The 21574-nt window shown below is 40.0% G+C and overlaps 1 protein-coding gene across 1 annotated transcript in view; it reads left to right on the top strand.

Annotated features, from left to right (window-relative positions):
• The window catches only part of LOC119745727 (polypeptide N-acetylgalactosaminyltransferase 1-like), a 40397-nt gene that overhangs the window by 12567 nt on the left and 6256 nt on the right, over nucleotides 1-21574 (top strand). Inside the window, exons 5-9 of the mRNA XM_038222273.1 lie at nucleotides 8803-8973; nucleotides 18471-18588; nucleotides 18986-19166; nucleotides 20641-20780; nucleotides 21460-21558. Of these exons, the coding sequence (XP_038078201.1) occupies nucleotides 8803-8973; nucleotides 18471-18588; nucleotides 18986-19166; nucleotides 20641-20780; nucleotides 21460-21558 (709 nt within the window). The remainder of the gene's footprint in view (nucleotides 1-8802; nucleotides 8974-18470; nucleotides 18589-18985; nucleotides 19167-20640; nucleotides 20781-21459; nucleotides 21559-21574) is intronic.

The following is a 21574-nucleotide window of genomic DNA, read 5'->3' as shown; positions in this document are numbered from 1 at the left end:
GAGCTGTGACATCGTTCGGGTGACCGAGTTTCAGTTCATCATCCCAGACGGTGATCTCATTTTCCAAACTGTGCTTCGGTGGCTTTACACTATAAATTTACCAAATTTCTTACATCAAGTTGTAAACATGTATGAGAGATCTTGTGTGTGCATGGCCTAAACCCAGCAAAGATACAAAATAACGTATCCGTTTCATATCGCTATTAAGGCTTAAATCATCGCAGCGGACCGTACATTATTACCATCCGCGTAGGGTCAATACCTATCCATCTCCATATCCATACTGGAAAATCTCGTCCCCAAATTGACTTTCTTGTGTAAACAAAATGCCGCCGACCGTAAAAAGAGAAGCTGACTTTTCTTATAACGGCCGCGGATCCATTTCAATTCCGAGAGAATCTTCGTGCGTGCCGCGTAATGCACGGCGGCCATTCGCGTGCAATTTGAAACCCTTCTGGCGGGGTCCGATAACAGCTCAGCCGATAATCAAGTTTGACTCAAATGACTGGTAATGGGGTTTGGATGCGTCAGCGCGGGGCTCCGGTGGAGCAATTTAACAGCCGATTTGAGGATATAGGCGGCTTCTGTTTATAGACTGTTGTTTATTTGTCGTGTTCTAAATAACCGGAGGGACTTGTCTTTGCTGATGAAAACTGAAAACATCCATTTATTTGCCCCAGGCGTATTTGTTTTCATTTTGGCTTGGGGAAAACTGTGAAAATTGGATTATACGGTGCATGTAAAGGTTACTGTACATCTACATGTCAATTTAAGAGTTCTGGTGGGTAGAAATTCACCTTAATAATGGAGAGTTATACCGGTAGCCCCTTGTTGGAAAACCACTTTTTCATTTAAAGTTTACACTTACATGTACCGTACGTTTGGTTAGCAAGTTGCATAAAACTATTTTACAAGTAACCGCAAAGATCAATAATGTACATAATATTTCTGCAAAACAAGTGACTATTCTACAAAATCAACTGAATATTTTTTTTTAAATGTTAACGTATTTTTCATGTAATAAATAGTGCAGAAATGTTGTTTTATGTACCGGCAAGTAAACACTACAATATATGAAATAATAGTTGCATTGACAATGTACATGATGTACATAGTACAATGTACTTGTATACATGCCTTCAGGGTGGGAAAAATATGGTACATGTAACACTCATCCACCTTACAGTATTTCTACGATATTCTATAATGGATACTTATCTTTTCAATTTTGCTCTATGGGTAGTTCATTAGTAGCGTGCAGACAAACATTTGATGATTGATGCAATAATGGAATCATGTCTGGTTACCATGGCGAACAACAACATGAAGAGGACCACTTTGGTCTCAATGAAGCTTCAGGCTTGTGAGTGGCGTCAAAAGTATTCAGCCGCGTGCCTCGGTTGCGGATATTGCGATGAACTCCGTCAGACAACATGCATTACGCAGATGATCATGCATCATTGTTATAATTTAACCAAATTGAAATCAGTCTGTCAAATGTATACACACAGTGTGTTGTGCCAATTCTGCAGCTGTTAATTATTAAGGGAATAAATATGTGCTTGGCCAGTTTTAAACAAGTGTACTGATACATGTAGGTATGTTTCAACTGGCTAGAGGCCTGTCGCAGATACAATTTATCCACGACCAGGCCCCTAGGTGGTTTTAAACGTAGGCGTACTTGATTAAAACTGGCAAAGCACATATTTACTCCTATTTATAAATACCTTTTTGGTCAAAAAGTCAAAATAAGTCAAAAACAATTTTGTTTTACTTCATGTTTTGTGAAACACCCTTCTGGTTCTGGCCATGTCTATGGTATTTGCCTCGTGGTCGTACATGTACATGTACTTCTACTTGCTAAAAATATCCTTATTAATGGAGATTGGCACAGAATTATACGGAGTGATGCTTTACCGGTGGTTTAAAAACCACCCACGTGATAGGCTCTCGACCAATAAGAATGTGTAAACTGTCTCAGGTTTGAATAATTTTTAACATTGTCTTTTGTTGAAATGGTACCGTGCATACCGGTACAGTATGTTGTACAGTCATGTATGCTCCAAAGTCCGACCTTTTTCTTGTCCCTGTTAGTACCTTGATACTTTGTTATTTGCCATTCAAGCGTCATTAAAAAATGACTTCACCTAATTTTTAATTGTTGGGTACATGTAGGTTGTTTGCTTCACATAATTCTTGGAGGAAGAATACATTAACGAGTGCATCCAGAATTACAGACGCATAGACGTAACAGGGACATGACAAAATTGGACCCTAGTTATGCATTTAAGGCAAAAAAAGTCTGTTCTAGTCTTACAAATACATGGATCGATTAACCTTTTTCTGTGGCCAAGCCTCTGTAACATTTGTGTACCCTGGTCAGACATGCCTGTTGGGATGGCATGTCTGGGGAAGGAACTTAAAGTTGTGAAAATATTTGGTTTGAGGGCAGACACTGTTCAAGGTTGGGCGGGCAAAGTCAAGTGCGAAAGTAAATACTGGTACACATAATAACTGAATTAAATCTTAAGTGGGTGGAGACCTGTTGGTGAAAGTGACATTGTATGTCTAGGGCTGCATTTTTCAACTCCCTCCATTACATGTATTTGAGAATTCTCTGTAGTGAGTTGTGCCTACAATGAAATTGGCAATGTACGGGTATAGATCAGTTTTCATTTTGGAAAAATTATACGTTTTTTATATCAAAAGGATCAGGTTTTATTGAAGAAGACAAAAATACATCAATTGTTGCCTAAACCAATGTAAACAGAAGCTACCGGTACTTTATATACTGTATTTATAAGAGGAAAACAAAACAAAACAAAAACTCAGTCCATCTTGTTCATCAAGATTCTGACAATTTGTTACATGCTCATGTTAAAAAAAAAAAAAAAATGAGGTGTTTGCAGCCAGAGACTGTCAGCCACCTCCTTTGTTTATTTTTTTTTTATGTCTGCAACTTTCTGGAATAAAAGGGTTTAGATTTGGGCACAAACAGATCCACTTTGCAAGCAGACTTGCTCCCGGTCTGTAAATTACTGATTGTATACGCGTGTTGTCTGGCAGCCAATAATTTGAAATTGGGGCTTGTGAATTTTGTTTGTAATAATAAACACGGTCCGATTTTTATTTGTGTGTCTGTTAACAAAAGCCATACCAGAACATGTACCATTACCTATGAACACGCACTGTAGGATGTGCATTAGAAAAATTAAACACAGGCCATCAGATAAGAATGGCTGCATCTGTCAAACGACACATGGCATTGCTCCTGAAAATATTGAACCCTCTTCAGCCAACTCCCCCCCCCCCACCTCTGTCTCGCCTCCTGACCCTCCCCCCCCCCCCCCTTGATCTTTCCCTTGTGGTGAGAGCTGATGACACTGGAGGATGAACGGGAGGCCATCAGATAAGGCTCCTTGTAGGTTGCTGACGAAGGACTGCAGCGGTGTGAAGAGGTTTGGCAGGAGATGGAGACGGCAGGAGTGGTTCTGGCTGATGGGAGCATGGATGCATTGTGGAGAGGCTGTGATTGCAGTGAGGGGCTTTTGAGGGTTCTCATGACCGTTGTGTGAAGGGGGCGGGGGGAGGGGGGAATTGAAGCAATATTCATTCTTATTGTATGATACGGTACATGTGCAAATGCAGCAGACATATACTGTGTTACATGTATAAGATTTGAGGCTTTGCATGGTGGGGTATCGGTATCGTTTCAGTTTGTGGTAACACCATGTGGTCAGTCTCCTGACGATGACTAGAGCAGGCTAGTCGAAACGTTGAAACCAAAGACAAGTTCGTTTAGAACTTACAGCAGGACTGTTCTTATCAGAACAAAACAGAAAACAAAAAAACAAAAAACTACTTAGCAAAGTTGGTAATAAGCAGGACAAGTTCTTTTCAGAACTAATATCTTCTAAGCAGTAGTTATTACCACATGGTGTTACCGCAAACCGAAACGATAACGTGTTACATGTACTTAGAAAAACGGCACACTACACGGTATGGGGAACTCGCACAAAACTAAGCTCAGGATCTTTGAAGGGAAAAGTCTCGAGGAACTGAAATAATAGAGACACTAGACACAAAATTCTAGTTTTCAAACCAAACACAAAACAAAAAGGAATGTATAATGTACATTACAACAGCAAACAACTGAGCAAAATATATACACGTAAGCAAGGGCTGAAAATCAGGACGCAATAACTGAAGACAAAGACTAAAAATAAAGACTAAAACCAATGACCAAAGACCTACAAACAAAAAACAACCCTAAAAACAGAAATTTCAAACCAACACTTACATGTAGGGCCTACAGTTACATATTTTTTTTTTTTTGGAAAAGCCAACATAACTAAAACCTTGTATTAAGTGGACTTCAAGTACACTATGTCTTAAAATCCGTGAGTTTAAATTATAAAAAAATTTGGCCGGTCTACTTTATACATTGTACATGTACATGTATGCAGCTGCTTTTTTTTTTTTTTTTTTTTAACTTAAAGTCCTCACTGCACATTTTGCAGCACTTGGATGTTCCCAGCTTCTGATTATGGGTCGACGGGTTCCTAATGTCACTCCGTGTGGCATTTATCTATTTGCGCAGCTCCGATCCCGCCTATAATGCAATTGACGCATCAGCACGCAAACAAGCTTTTCACCGCTCTCCCAAGACGAAGGGACACAAAGTGCAAATTTGCACCACGGAGGCAGGCATCTGGTGAAAAAAAATAAAAATTTAGGAGCACTGACTGTTTGCAAATAAGTATAAGTGGCTGTTAAGGGATTGGAGTGGTTTAATGACTTACGAAGCTGTCATTAGAAGTGGGATAATCATGTTGAGACCCAAACCCCAATATGCACTTTTCTGCTTTTATGAGATTTACTTTGAAGTGGACGGGGATTCATATAAATCTGACCCAACAGTGCATTTACACATCGAAGCACTCGATTCATCTTTGTGACATTTAAACCAGAGTGTCACTGTTGTAACCTATTCTGTGTATACATGTACATACATGTATTATTAGTAAATAGGCCTATTTCTCGTAATGAAACCAAGGATTCATCAGAAGTTCCCTATAGGCACTGTACCGGTAGCTCGCAAGCCTGAAGACAAATGTAGAGACAAGACAATGAGAAGAAATTACAGTTTTAGAGGTGGGAGGGAAACCCCAGAAGAATATTCTGGCTAAAACCCATGAATCAGGCAGGGACTGAAAACCAAAATTATCCATCAATCCATGTACATTGTATGTAGCAGAAGTGTTCAAAAACGCAAGGCCCTCCGGGCTTGCCAAATCAGGTTTGAAATGCCGCAAAGTGTCGAGTATAGTGACAAATGAGAAGTAGCTATACGGTGTAGTTGACACTTTGGACTCTGAGGAAGTGCTCGTTGAACCCTGAACAAGATTGCAGGCGTGCATGATTGGCGTTTTTGCTAAGCTCCAACGAATTTACAGAAGCGCTCTTATCCAAGGGGAAGCTCCGGATTGAACAAAGATAAGATTGCGCACACATTATTACACTGTCAAGCATACATTTAGTGACATTTTCCCTTCAATTGAAGGACACATTTTTTTTTCAAATCCACAACTGAGTGCATATATAGTTTCACATATACCTTACACATGAATGTACCGGAACATGTACACTGTGCAAGCTCAATATCCTGAGGTATTTTCCCCCTTTTTTATTATGAGAGTGAGTTTACATTAAAGAAAAACTGCTGTATTTCATAATTCAGAAATTACAATATCATTTTGGTGTTGAATATGAGTAAATTACAAAGTAGTTGGTTTTATATTGAAAGTTAATTTTAAAAGTCGCGAGTACCTACATTGTTCTCGCGCAAGGATGAGCACTCGAGTAGATGAAAAACCACGAGTAGAACAATGAGTAGCATTTACTCGCGAGTACTCGAGTATAAATCGAGTTACTCGCCCAGCGGTAGTAATGGATGATTAATTGCTTCGGCAGTATAGTCATACAGATTTGCCTTTTACAATAATTTCCCTTTAGTCTGCCTCTGTGGTGGTCCTTGCAAAGTCTGGCACTTGTCCATTATTCAAAAAAAAATAATGCATTCAGAATAAATTGTTTTGCTAGAATGCGAGTGCCCCGCGGGGGCGACAGATGTATCGCCTGTGGTTCGCTGCAAGTTTAACAGCACTCCCACTCACGCTCTCTGTGCTCAAGTGTTGCGTTCACGCGACGTGCCCCTCGCGACAACACACGCCGGCCCGCCTTTCACTGTCTTCATTTGACGGTAACTGGAGAGCCCGTTCACGTATTGATCGGGTAATGATAGCTGCTGACACACAAAGAACGAAGGAGATGGTGAAAAGAAAAAAAAGATACAGTACCAACAAAACAAAAAAAAGGGCGAAAAAAAAACGTTAAAAAGCTTCAGGGGAAATGCTTGCAGATGTGTGTCTCAGCTTTCAGTGTGATTTTCCTCGGTTTATTAACTCAGACGGGTGGGTGTGCTGCGCCAGACAAGCGCTTTTAATTTTGTTGTGCTTTCGACAAACATAAGAGGATAATAGTATGACTGAATGGGCAATTGAATTAGGCAATTGAATTACATGTACTTGAATTGCTAAATGCTGATGAGTAGCACTGAAGAACTGTGGACTGTTAGTATCTTGCATGTGCAGATCAATACAAAAAATGCGAGTCGGAGAAGTCCAGTCTGCTGATAAAATAACGCTTAGAATAGAACTCTCTCTCTCTCTTTCTCTCTTGAAAGGTAACATAATGGGAAAGATCGGTTGGGTAAACATGCTGTATTTTGATATATCTTCCAAGTATACCTTACACATGAATGTTACATGTACAATGTGCAAGCTTAATATCCTGAGGTTTTTTCCCCCCTTTTTTATTATGAGAGTGAGTTTACAGAAAAAAAGCGAAAATGCATGTTACAGAAGTCCGGTCTGCTGATAAAATAACACTTGGAATAGAACTCTCTCTCTCTCTTACTCTCTTGAAAGGTAACATAATGGGAAAGAACGGTTGGTAAACATGCTGTATTTTGATATATCTTCCAGTTGAAACATGAAGTGTTTACCTACAGTTAAGCGAACGCGAAGTTGTGACGTCTCGGCAAGTATTCGCGCTGCAAATTCGTAAAAGTTTAACATATTTCAACTCGGGCGAATTTTGCAGCGAATGTTTCATGACGTCAAATCGCTTCGCATGCTCATTCGCATGAAGTGCATGTATGAACTGGGTTTCACGATGTATACATATTGTACACGTAGTATGTAATTTGATTTATCATGGTGAAATTTCACTGGTTGACTGTTTCGACAAATTTGCCGAAATAGGGGTACGGTAGGAGGGGTCATCAAAGTTTGGTCATGTGTGTGACATTTTGATCAGTCATGTGTGTAACATTTTATAATTACGCTAATTTATGCATGGAAAGACCAACTTATAAAACATTTTTAGAAAACGGCATCTTTTCTTACTTGCAACACTTTGCTGAACAATAATCATTTGTATCACATCACATGAAAAAAAAATAAAAAATTCTCCTCAAAATTAATTTAGTTTCCATTTCTGAAGAATCGCCCTATAATTAGCAGCGATTTTTCGTAATAGTCAGATACAACAGTAACCAGAGCCTTGAAATTGGCACCAGATGTTTGTTGGATACCTTGACTTATTAAGCACGCAAACTTTGGTTGGTTCCAACTGAACACGAGTTGGCAAATATAATGTACAGTCGACTCTCGTTAGTACAAACTCTGTTGATACAAAAGTCTGGCTATAACTATAACAAACATAAAGCATTGGTCGCAACTGTGCATTTATGTGCACAATGAATGGGACTGATGTTCCTCTTAATACAAAATTCTGATACATAAAAAAAAAATTGGCTAGGTACGAGACTTGACTGTACATGTACATGTATGTCCAACATTTGACTGAAATTTCAGACTCTGCCACGGAACATGTAGCAGACAGACTCACTTGATGCAAGGTTCATCTTACTCAGTGTCTGCATGCGTGCACAGTACGTGTATTGGCCAAGCAACTGATGATGGTGTGGAATTGTTGCTAGGGTATTTTTTTTCCCCACATCCCGAGGGCCCGGAGACAGTCTGAGCCATGTTTGGATCGTGCCCAAGCCACCTGTGGACCTATCAATTGATGCTCCTTAATGATAATGTTTTGACTGCACCTTTTTTTCCTCTCTGAAAATTTCAGAGGAATGTTTTTTAATGGTATCCTGTGTGCATCCTAATCAGAGAATGGGTTTCCAATTTCCGTAGTCATTGGGATACATGCACATACCGGTACTTTTGAAGAGGATGGGTTGTGCATGTTCTTAAGTCGTAGGGGAAAAAAATTTATATTTCTTTCAAGTTGGACATAAAGAAAACTTGCAACTTTTCAATCACAATCTTTTCAAACACTAAAGGGAATCATAGACAAAAAATTGGGTTGAAAGTGTTTTCACAGTGAGAGTAAAATGAGTGTTTTCAGAGCCTTGTCTTACCTACACGAAATCAAGGAAATGTCCACACTAGTTATGTAACGTAAACATGTGTGTACTGGTACATGTATAATATGTGAGATTTTGTTTTGGCAGTGTACATTGCTATGTACATTTGTACTGTAAAGAAATGCATATTTGATCATGATGAGGAAGTTTGCAAACATGCATCGGAGCAGGTGCGTTTCATGCAAGCATCAGTGCATCCCTGTCAACACTGTCTGTAAGCATTGCCACCATTTTGATTAAACCGTGTCTCCCTCTTTTTCTTTTCCCTTCCTCTTTTTTTTTTGGACCTGCAGGAAAAATGTAGTCTGCCCAATCATTGACGTCATCAGCGACGAAAACTTTGCCTTTCACACCGGTTCCGACCTGACTTATGGAGGCTTTAACTGGAAACTGAACTTCCGCTGGTACCCTGTCCCACAGAGGGAGACAGATAGGCGACATGGTGACAGGACAGAGCCCCTCAGGTTGGTAACTTTTAATGAAAATTTGGCGACAATCAAACTTCTGTTATGTCCACGCTTAAAGGTACAGTCCATCATTTGTAATTAGTGCATTTTGTTCGTTTGAAGCAACAAAAGAGTTCAAAATCTAATGAAGGATACTGAGCAACTAACCTGATGAAGTTTCAGCTAAGCTTCAGCTGTACATTCCGAGAAAAACAGCATTCTAAGATCTCAATTTCAAATCAAAAGTTACTGAATCATGTTTTGAATTGTTTTGAATTGCAGCTATACGCGACGTCGCGCACTGATCCGACGAATTATAACAACTGCGCGCGCGTGTGCATCGTTCCAATACTTGTGCGCGCTGCGCTGAATAACAAAACGAACTACTAATTTAAATTTTCCTACGGTGCTTCTTAAGAATCACCGTTGGAAATGCCTTCTTTCGTTGATTACTTTAAAATGACAGCTTCCCGGAAAGAAAAATTTCACAGGGAGTTTAGTTCACTTACTATCTTTCATCCAAGTTTGTTTTTCAACAATAATTACGACAGTTACTTTTCGGATGGCTGCAAATGATGGACTACATGTATAGCTTTAAGGCAAGCCTTCCAGTCCAGCTAGTTTACTGTACATGATGTACAAGCTTGACATACTTTCTGTTGTAAAAAAAAGTTGTGTGTAGCCATCATAGCCAGAACAGTACATGTACGTAATATTTTACATGGGTCTGTTAGTTAAGAAACTGTGGTCAATACATACATGACTTTGAGGGACTTTATTGTCAGTTTTTGGTAGCCTTATGAAAACTTTCTGCGTCTGAGCTGCATCGACAAAGGAATTTGCTTGTTGTAACTTTTTTCACACTTTTGAACATGATGTACATGTGTCTGTTCGTCTACCAATAGGTTGTTCTATAATAAAAAACTAGGGTCTAAAGTGTGACATTTTTCCTGTCACTGACAAGTTTGGTGCCTTGTAATTTGCCTTTCTAGTACCGGTACAACCCTAACTCCCTATAGTGTCTTTTACTAAGTACTGGACCAATTCCACCAAAATCCATCACTGACCCTGCTTCACAGAATGCATTGGGACCAAATCGACTGGAAAAAGTCCACCACAAGACCACCACTACTATAGGTGGATTTTGATGGACTTGGTACAGATGGCTTGCCTACCAAAATTCCCAAAATGGGGAAAGGCATTTTGATGGATTTGGGTGGTAATTAGGGTTAAGAATAGCTTCAAACTTGAACGGGTGGAAGCCAGCTAGTCTGGCTCCCTGGCCTGACAATTCCCTGACACTCAGTGCTCCGTTTTGTCTGAAGTAGGGTTGGGAACCAGATTACAAGAACAGCATTTTTTTTTTCTGTTTTTTTTTTCCCAGCATTCATATTCACACAAAACTTATGCTATAAAATTCTAAGCCCAAAATCCATCCATTTCTGAAAATTGCAGCAAAAGCAAATGTTTTGAATATTACCATTAACCAAGTTAATTTTGAACAGAAAAATAAGAAGAAATCACATGTATAAAGGGTTAACAGTTTAGATAGCATTGTACGTAATTTGCATACATGTGTCTCTTTCTTGTATTTTATGACGTGTATCAATTGTACATGTATGGGGTACACGTGTACCAGTGCATGTACAAGTACAAGCAATTGAAGTACATGTAGAACACAGGTGCTTTTGACACAGATTATTAAGCATGACCGAGTTGAGATGGCCTCAAGAAGTTCCTTCGCTGTCTGCATTTTACACAAATCTGAACCCTGAGGGACAAGCCAACTGTCTCAGCCACGCTGGCCAAGTTAACCGGAAAACAGCGAGGGATTAGGGCCGTTCTCGTTCGCGAAGGAGTTCACTTCTTTTATCAGCTGTGCCAAACAAGCTTTGGTATTCTCGCAGTGTTTCTTTCGTCAATTCAAATCTGATAACGTCAGTCCTGGTCTGTTTTAACACGCCTTTAAAACTGGACCAAAGAAATAACAAAAAAACTACTCTCTGCAGGGCGCAGGTGAAAAAAAACGCATTATCTGACAACTCAATCTACTCGAGGATCTCCCTTGGCAGGTTTCCCTGCGAAAGATCTAAGAACTGAATATGTTTTCCAACTGCAAGTCTGAAAATGAAAATGGTCTTCGAGAAAAAAATCCATAGAAATTGAAAATTTGTCCCACTGCTCTGCTGGACAGATTGTCATCAACCATGAAATCTATAAAAAGGAATTAGGCCCTAAATTTGCCCCTTTTTATAGCTACAGTATAAGAGCTACAAATAGGACAGTTATTGGAGTAGACCAGAAAATGTGGGAGTATGTGTACATTTGCCCGAGTGAATAATTATAACGTAAACACGTCAGTTTGGTATTCTTCAGTAAACATCTGCAATATTTATTGTCAAAAATTTTTTTGGGGGGAGGGGGAACTTTTCTGATGGTTTCTTGGAAGTTTTGATTGCATTACAAAAATCACATCTTTTCCAAAGAGAATAAACTAGCAAAAATACGCAGTAGCAAAAATCTGGCTATACATAAAAACTTACATGTATCTAGGGCCTATGTACATGTACATGTAACTGGTTGGAAAAAATGTATTTGATGCATCGTACAGGTACAACTGCACATTGTTCATGCTCAGTACATCGATTTGATATTTCTTTTGAAGTATTCAAGAATTTTTTTTCCTGTGGCCTTGTTTTCCTCCAAATTTTATTATTGATTTTTGTGTAGTATTGCGGACATTCATACATATACCAGTACATGTAAACTATCGGTACATGTACGTAGCTTAATTTGTTTTGCAGGTTGCAGAGTATGGATTTACATCTTTTAACAAGTTTAATGTTTTAAGTGGCCAGCGTGCCCTAAGTTGGGCCAGGATAACTTCTCATTTCAATTTCAAATGTAATTTTCTAGAGTGGCCAGGCTTGCGGTATATAGATTGATGTATTGATCTGCTGGCTGGGACTGCGATCACTGAGGGCCCATGGAGGCCTAATTTACAATGCTGTTCCCTTTATTCATGTTATTAAAAAACCTAGTTGCTGCATGTTAACCTCTTCACCCACCGTTGGGGAATATTACACAGACAGGGACAAGACCTTTGCAAAGGGTAGTTTGAGAAGCTTGGAAAAATACATTGCAAAAATGCCTACATTTGTACAAAAAATGTAGGTCATGCACATTTTCATTTTGTCTTATGAAAGTAGTTCTTGAATATGACATTTATTTAACCTAAAAACGTCAAGCTCTTGCATTCAAATACATATGTACATGTACAGCCAAATACCAGGTTTTGGTTTTGTATTGCTTCTAAAAACAACAGTATGGTATTGACACAGTTAAAACAAAAACAATATAAAAACAAACCGCAAGTAGGAGGCGTTCAGAGCTTTACCTAAGAAAACTGGGCTATCACTGCCTCTCCAAAATGCCCTTGAGGGTTTCCAGTCCTTCTTCCTTGTACATACATGTACATGTAAGCCGAGCTTCTGCAAATACGCGTAGACTGTACTAGTACCGGTACGGTACTTGGCTGGCTCAGCGTACAAATAATGTCACCATTAGTCTGTTGCTGTGCCTTTGCTTGCACTAGCTTGTGTTTTTTATTGACCAGTTTCACCATAGACATTTTTTTTTTTTTAAGGAAAGTAAAAAAAAATCAGATTTTCAGGTGCAGTACAAAAATAATACAAACATTTCTTCATTGTAAATGTCTTGATCAGATTTCTTTTGCTCTTTTCCGGCAAACGGTCTTTTGACAATAAGGAGCAAAGAAAATAAAGGTGGAAAAACAGCTGCAAGAGCAACGGAATACACACACACAAATAAAGTCTTCATTCATCTTCTTCATAAACATCTCTTACAAATCGTCTTCGTAAACATCTTTAATACATATTTTGTTGCTTGTTTTCGCCAAAACTATTCACTTGAATAGAGTAGATCTGATCAGCTACGAAAATCACTTCCTTCATTTCAAAGGCACGTTTTGATCATCTTCATACTGCAATTGATAACCTTCCTTAAGTAATAAGGGGAAAACATTTTCTACAACTGAACGGAAGGAGGGAGTGAATTAACCTCCCAGCCATTCCTCTAAAGGCCAGGAAGCGGGAGAGAATAGTCAATATCATTATCCAACCAAGCCTGAAAAGAGAACCTCTGGGAAGGTTTCTTAGGATGGATATCGTACATTGTGTAGATCTCTCAAAACATGTACAGGACCTGCACATATATCCGCAACCTTACAACCAATGAATTTCTGCTTGGCTAGCAAGACAGTAATTGTACATGTTGTACGTAATGAAAGACCTTGTAGATTTGCTCTTTTTCCCAACAGTGCTCATTTTCTTGTAAGGAAATTGTCTCCTGGCGATGGGCAGAGCAAAATTGTCCAAAACGTTGAGTTTCCGCGGTTCTTTTCAGAACCTCACAAACTCACCAAAGATCTGTTAACTGTGCAAGCGTAAAGTCAATTTTATTGCTACTTCACCCATGGATGCAAACCTTCAAATTTTATCGGAAATCGTTGAGCATTTCCCTGAGACATGCCAAATGCAGCATTTTTTGCTTCTTCATTTGCACTACATGTTTTGCATGTTGTAACCTATGGGGTTTTATTTTTACAAAGTCAGATACCTTGGTGCTCAGTCACATTGAACTATGTAAAACTGTTACAATGTGCAATGTGCATGTTCTGTATTGTTCCCGTTTTTTGCGAGAGACAAGAACGTATCCAAAGGGAATTTTTTTACTCGCCCTGCAGAATGTACAGGTGTACATTTGTACTCGGACTAATATAAGGAAACCAAAACCCTGCCATCTTTTGTCCCTAGACATGCTACAGCGCTAGAAACTCTATAAAACTGACCCCTTCCATCCAAGATCGATCCTGCCTCCCATCTCCCTGTCTTTAGTTTTCAGGTTTTTCGGATCATGGATCAGCGGATTCTAGATTGAACAATTTGTGGCCCTAGACCTTCGTTGGCTTCACCCATACAGATTGAGGCCAAGGTGTTCTGAGCGCCAAAGGCTTTTCCACCTGAATGCAGCCGTTGACAAGAAGACGACATCGACATCATTAATTGCACCTTGCAGGAAATTGCTCATTTCTGTTGACTCGGTTGGACCTATTTGCATACGGTACATGTACCGTATGTTAGTTTACAACCCAAATTGACATTCAGGTTCTGACCATGACTTTTAAAACTACATTGTAATAAGCCTCCTTGAAAAGCCTGTCTTTCGAAAGTGATGGGATGATTAGGCATGCATCTTTCTTCGGATCAGGCGATTTTTTCCTGGATTGTCACTTCACACGTCACTTCACACGTACGCCATTAAAAATTGTAAAACATAGTCCTAAATTCACAACGCACTCACCACAGCTTGCATCTGCGCGACATCGCGCAGTATCTGCGACGTGCGCGCCAATCTCCATAAAAGGAGTTGTTTACATCATACTCGCGAGCTGGACACTCCATTATATAGATGTACATGTATGGAGATTGGCGCACGCGCAGCGCGTACTGTGCGATGTGGCGCAGAACGTGGCAGTGTTTTACCGGCAATTTAAAACCAACCACATGTCACAGGCTCTCGACCAATAGAAATGGACAAACTGTTTTAATAGGTGTTGATGAATTAATATTTTACAAGAAGGGCTAAAACTTTCCTTGTAAAAACTGAATACCATTTTAAACAGTCAGGAAATGGACGACCTCTTATTTCCCATGACGCACTGCAGATGTAGCAAAATTTGCTCCCCCAGCAGCAACAATTCATAACTGTTTTGATTTTTCTTTCGGTCCGAAAAATAATGGTTTTGATCCTGACCTTTTAGTTGCGCGCAGCCATTCCGGAATGCCAGAATGATTGGTCAGGGGGCAGATGGGGCGAAGCCATTTCCTCTGTCAGTCTGATCCAAGGCCCCTCTCCCCCTACCTTGCCCCAAGACGTCGAACGGTGTTATTTCAGCCTGACGGCTCCCTTGCATCCCAGGACATGCAGGATGCGTCACCACGGTAACAGTGACCTTCCATTCGTCAGCTGATCGATGGCTGTATCCAGTTTTTTTATTTAATATTTAATATTGACGGCAGCGCTGCTTTCTCTTTCCTTTTTTTCTTCTTTTATTTTTTTTGGTTGACTTCCTTCTTCTTTCTTTCTGTGACGGCTTGCATAATTTAATCGCTGGGCGGAGGGGACTATTCTCGACTTCATCCGTCATTCAGTGTCATGCCTGGAGGCACGTCTGCATGCAGAGAGGCCGTGGCAGGACTTTTGTAGGAATTCTGGGGATGAGCTGTCGGGCAGCAATCATGGAAGCGATTCCCTTTTTTTTCCCTTCAAGTCCACTCATGCAGGGCCTAGATCAGCCAATCTACTAGTACCCAATAATGTGCGCAATCAAGCAGGACTGTGCTTCAAGTTGAGCAGTTCTTGTAATCAAGGGTTAAAGAGGTCCATGGGATTTTTTGTGAAGCAAGAACAAAAAAAAAAGGATCCTCTGATCAGCAAGGAGAATTTTGTTCACAAGTTTTCATTGAGCTTCATGGATAAATGCATGCAGTATGAACTTCTGTAGACCGTGCTCTAGCCTCTAGTTAAATTTAGTTACAATTTAGGGTTTTTTATTTTGGGGTGTTTTTTTTTCGGTTCTGATAGAACACTGTAACATTTTCTATTGACACACAACCTAAAAAACTTGCACCATGGCAAACTATCTGTTTTACAAAAACAGTGCTCTACGTACAGTGTACGTGTGATCGGTGTGCCACTGTGTTCGATCAGACCCAGGTGCACTGAAAGCAGACCCGTGTTGGTTTCAACACGATTAAGCAAGACGATCTTCTCGTCTTCAGTGGAAGTACTTGGATTTTTCAAGGGGATTAGCTTGGGTTTTGAAGCCATTTTCTTTGGGAGGTGGGGGGGGGGGTGTGGTTGTCAAAGTGTGAGAAGTCAACATTTGTCTGCTATCGTCCAATCAGATCATGCTTTTAAAAATGCAATTGCGTGATTGTTTGATCCTAGCTGTATGAACTCTCAGAGTTTACTTCTTCTTTTTAAAACAAAATCCTCCAGAGCCACAAAAAGGTGAATTGACTGATGGCACAGAGTGATCGACCGTTAGATGATGCATTTGGGCCATATTGCAGATCGAGGTTTCTAATTAGCTAATCACGCTCCCTACATAAATTTGCAGTACGTTTTGAATTTCTTTAGAAAGAAATGGGGGAGGGGAGGGGGGGTCTAATGGGCTTGCCCACCCCCCCCCCCTTGCCCTGGCCATCGGAATCCATTCTTGAAAACCCAGATGTTCAACACAGTCACCTTACGGTTGATGTGAAATACCGTAGAATAAATGGCTCGTTCCACACATACATGTACAAGGTCGTTTTCATTTCATTGGGGTGTATTTTTTTGTTCAGCTCGAATCCGTCAAAGCAGAGGCGGCTGGGTGTGAATCAAGGGTCGTGTTGCAAAACTGGGTCAGTGTACATCAACTATTCAGTGTTACATTGTCAGATAATCTCTGGTGCATACATCGTAAGGGGATTCAGAGAGTTACGCTGAAGGAATCAGTAATACAGACATCCAAGAGGCTTTCATTCTGCCCCTCGTACCTGAGATATATGAATCATTAATGTGACAGCGTTACATGTGAGTCTCCCAAGGGCCTCGAAAGCTGTCACATTGAATGTACTAATTATGTACCGGTAGACCCCGCTTTAAATGCTGCATATCTTTCTTAGTGATCAAGTACATACATGTGCGTGTACGTTGTTTTAATGTATACATTTCTGGCTACTGTTTTGTGCCATGTTGCACCTGTCATGCACAATTTTTGTAAATTCACAATGCACACTTTATAATGTCTCTTCCCCACCCCCCTCCCTAAGAGTGATTGTGTTTTGCAAACTGCCTACCCAACAAATACCGATACATGTAGTTGAAACTCATTAATAATGAAATTCGGGCGGCAAGTTAAAAACGCTTAGAGGCACATGTAACAGGGACAGGAAAATGTCCCACTTTGGACCCTCTATTATATGACCCCTGTGAGTTGATTTGCTAAGTTAGGAATAAGCTCTTTAAAAGTTAGGAATTCGTTGTTAGGTTTTTTTTTTGCCATTTTGTTCTTTTTGAAAATGATCAGAAGTTTTAAAAAGACAAAAGAATCTACATATTTATATTTATTTTAAGGACTTAAGGTGATGGCTACACAAAAGGTAGGAAAAGTAGAGCTGAGAGAAAATAAAAATGAAATGTTTCGAGTAGAAAGATGCAGACGTTACGAAAATGCGTGAGTAACCGATTTTGTGCATCTTGTTTATCATACATGTACATAACACATTTTTCTGGATGTCATCTTTGGTGCTTAGGTAGGTCTAGGTCTGCTCTATCTACCATGGGGATAACAGTTATTAAAGCTTTTCAGTAAGGTTATTACAGCCCAAGGAAACTCAAAAGTACATCAAAAATGTAATGTGAGTAACCGTGGAGTTGCCCATATGCATGTACGTACGTGTGCATGTTCATGTACCTACATGTATAATCCAGGGGCAGACTGATTTTCAAGATAATTATCTTCACCGTGCACAAAAACGCATCCACACCACTGAATATGCTAGCGGCAAGAGCAGATCTCTCTCTCGAACTGTCTCTGACAGAATTGTGCCATCGATGCTGCAGGTGCTGCAGTTGTCCCACACCATCTTGTATACCGGTACTTGTACATTTTGTATGCATGCACAGCATTCGGGGACGCGACAAGCATGACAAGTGCAGATTGAATTCATAACCGGGAATTCTTCTTTGCATTAATGATGGAGTGCACAATTCAACCTGCATGATTTTTCGGCCTGATAACGAAGGAGGTGATTGATTTTGCGGGCACGTGTTGGCTTCTTGCATTAGCAATGAAGTTAGCATCAGATTTGGCTCTATCGACCGTGATCTTCTGTACACGTATGTAGATGGAAACCTGTCTTCATGCAGCCAGACTTGTAGGTTAAAAATTCAACAGAAAATTCCCAAATAAGCTTTGAACCCCGAATAATGCACCACACAATTTTTTTTTCCTATTTTTTTTTTGGGGGGGGGGGGGGCTAAGTGAACCCGTGACCTCCTGCTTACTAATGCATCATGGATTCATGGGTTCGAGTAGCACATCACGAGCGAGCTTGTGTAATATTTTTCTTGGACAGGCTGAGAGTACGAAATAGAAGTCAGGGCAGTGCCTAAAGCCCAATAATGAATTTATCTCCCTGACATGCCTGACGCCATCATGCAAAATAACAGATTTGAACCAGCCAGCCAACCATGGCCATCTCAGTGGTTGAGACTTTAACAGCCGAGCCCGAAGCATTAGTACCACCGTTAACCTTGATGAAGGTTTTTTTTTCTGCATGGAAAGAACGGCTTTTAAATTTACCATTAAGATGACTTGCCTTGCAAAATGATTAGAAATAATAATCAGATTATTTTCTTCCTTCCGTTTCCGTATTGTACAGGTCGCCGACCATGGCAGGCGGTCTCTTTGCCATCAGTAAGGCATACTTTGAGGAGATAGGGACTTACGATGCAGGAATGGATGTCTGGGGCGGGGAAAACCTTGAGATTTCATTCAGAGTGAGTAGCTCAGACCTTTTCTTAAAGAAAACCTGGAGAAAGAGTAAGAAGTAGATCTTGTCTTCTTATCACAAAAGCTTTCCCTGTTCATCACTTGTCTCTCTACAAAATGTGTCGTGTTACTTACATCAGGCATTGTCTGAAAAAGTATGTAGAGCACAGCTATATTGTACTCCAATGGCAAATTATTAAGTTTAGAGATAACAGGGACAGGGAATTTGTCAGAATTTGGACCCTAAATGTCTATATTGACCCACATGTACCGGTAGTTCCATTCATTATCATAGAGTATTCAACAAGATTTCATTGATTCACTACCATTTTCATCAAATTCTGATTTGTCTTGACTTTTTGTGTTGTTAAACTTGACAACGACAACAAAATGTTCTCTCAACAGATATGGATGTGCGGAGGGACGCTAGAGATAGTCACATGTTCTCACGTGGGCCACGTCTTCCGCAAATCCACGCCTTACACCTTCCCCGGAGGAACGGGTAAAATCATCAACCGCAACAACCAGCGGTTAGCCGAGGTCTGGATGGACGATTATAAAAACTTTTACTACAAAATATCACCAGGTAAAAATGTACACTATTCAGACAACCACATTGAGGATATAAAATAAAAATTGACCAGGGTCGACAAGCGACTCATTTAGCTTGATCACATCACATATTTTAAGGTACCGGTACATGTACATGTACACAAACCTGTAGCAACAGGTTCTAAATTTCAGTGCCTGAAATTCATCAGTAATAACATTTTCATATGTGGTCCTACATGTATTTCATGCATGTATTCAATTTTGTTCTTTGATTTCCTGGGTAGACTTTTCTTCACAGCGTGGTTCAATGTGGTTCAAACAGTCCGATGTACTGGGACCATTCAATGCAATTTAATTCTGTTTGTCTCTTCTCAAACACTGTACTGCTGTCTGCCACTGGGAAATGTTTCCATAACAGCAGTAACAAAAAAAAACAACTTGTACATGTATCAAATTATTGGGTTATTATATTTTTGTAAATGGCATGGCCCCACAGACGAATCAATGCAAACAAAGCATAACGTATGAAAGCAAGAGTGGGAGGGTATTTCTTTACGCTGGCTGGCCCTTGTGAACTGAAGCAATGGAACTGTCCGCCGCATCATGTACGCAGCTGGAGAGATCGTTGACCTAACCCCATCTTGAGATGAGCGTTCCGAGGCGTGCACGATCTCTGAGGTGTCACTCATCCGGGCGGAGAGGCCTTTCACAAAAAAATCAAAGATTTATTTTTGACTCTGTAATCTGGTCAAGTGGGAGTTAAGTGTGATTTATAGGAATTGGTACTGTGTGTGTGTCTGCCTACTGATGAGGACTTGAGTGAGAGATCGTTTTCCAATATGCAAGACAAACTTGCTGTTTAATATGACAGGGGATACATGCAGATGTACCGTATATGTAACTGTGCAAGGATGTCTGAAAAGCCAAGGGCTTTACCTGTGCAATGTACAATGCACGTGGATGTCTTTGAAATCGAGAAATGCATTTATTACATTGTAACAACGTTGAGTCCCTCCGGTTCTTTTCAGAACCACACATACTCACAAAAGAGATTTATTCACATGGTGCTACCGCAAACTTATCTTGTCTTAGTATCTTTCCACCATGCAAACCTTCAAATCTCATACATTTAGATGATACATTTTGAGTGAACGGTTACGTGTAGTGTATGATGATAATTTCTAGGAACTCATGACTACTAAATGCCCCAGAAAAAAAAAACCCAGCATTTTAGAAACTTTTTTTTTTTTATCCAATTCTGAAATGCATGAGCCGAGATACAATACATCGTACATTACAAACATTGTATACGTTGAAACTTGGAAGGAATTGAGTATGCATGGAGAAACTAAGAACTGTTATACATATATTGAGTGGCTCAGAGTAGATTGGGAGGAATATTATCGCAAGGTAAAATCTGGACTTTTCCATTTCACGAGCCGAGTGAAATGGAAACTAAATAAGTGTAATATTTACTGAATAAATGTAATACCGGTATTTCTTGTCAGGTGTGAAGAAAACAGAATTTGGTGATGTCTCGTTGCGGAAAGATCTGCGGAACAAATTGGAGTGTAAAAGCTTTGCGTGGTACCTGGATAACATCTACCCAGAGTCGCAATTCAGGCTGGACTACCAGGTCATTGGGGAGGTAAGACCAGCAAATGACTATACTATCAGTTTTGTACAGTCAAGACCAGATATTCCGAGACCGAGACCTGGAGCTCCGAGACCAAGACCAAGACCTTCATATTTTTTTTGTACACGTTTTTATCTTGCATGGCAATTTGGGCACTGAAATCAATTTGATTGCCTTTGTACTTGGCATACACTTACATGTAGAACAGCTCCTGCAGATGTTCGCCGAACATTATCTTCATCATGAGTCACATGATGTCACGTTAATGGTGCATATTTTGGAGGCCTATATCAACAGAATTACAGGTCCAATTGGGTTGAAAATGGGAACATGTACATGTATGTAACAGGTACCTAGACATAATGGCATCATATTAAAGGTGCATATTTGATATCTACAGAGCTAAAGGTCCGATTGGGTTGAAACTTGGTTTGTACCTAGACCGGGATGTGTTATAGATAACATCATCACATGTCATGTGACATCACATTAAAGGTGCATTTTTCTAAGGCCTATATTAACAGAACTATAGGTCTGATTTGGTTGTAACTTGGTATGTACCTACATTGGGATGTTTATAACATGATGTGCGTAATAACAAAATGCCGAAACAGTCATGTGTTTGTCCACAAACATAAATTTAGTCTTAGTATTACTGTAATTTGTTGACCTTTGAATGTTTTGTTTTCAGATCAAGCATGTAGAAACCAAGAAGTGTCTTGACAACATGGGTCGGAAGGAGAACGAAAAAGTGGGCTTTTTCTCATGTCATGGACAGGGTGGCAATCAGGTGAGACAAATGCTTG

This window comes from Patiria miniata, unplaced genomic scaffold (assembly GCF_015706575.1).
Source record: "Patiria miniata isolate m_02_andy unplaced genomic scaffold, ASM1570657v1 HiC_scaffold_7, whole genome shotgun sequence".
Taxonomy (NCBI): domain Eukaryota; kingdom Metazoa; phylum Echinodermata; class Asteroidea; order Valvatida; family Asterinidae; genus Patiria; species Patiria miniata.
Note: the sequence above shows the minus strand (reverse complement) of the source record. Positions and strands in the feature narration are given on the sequence as shown.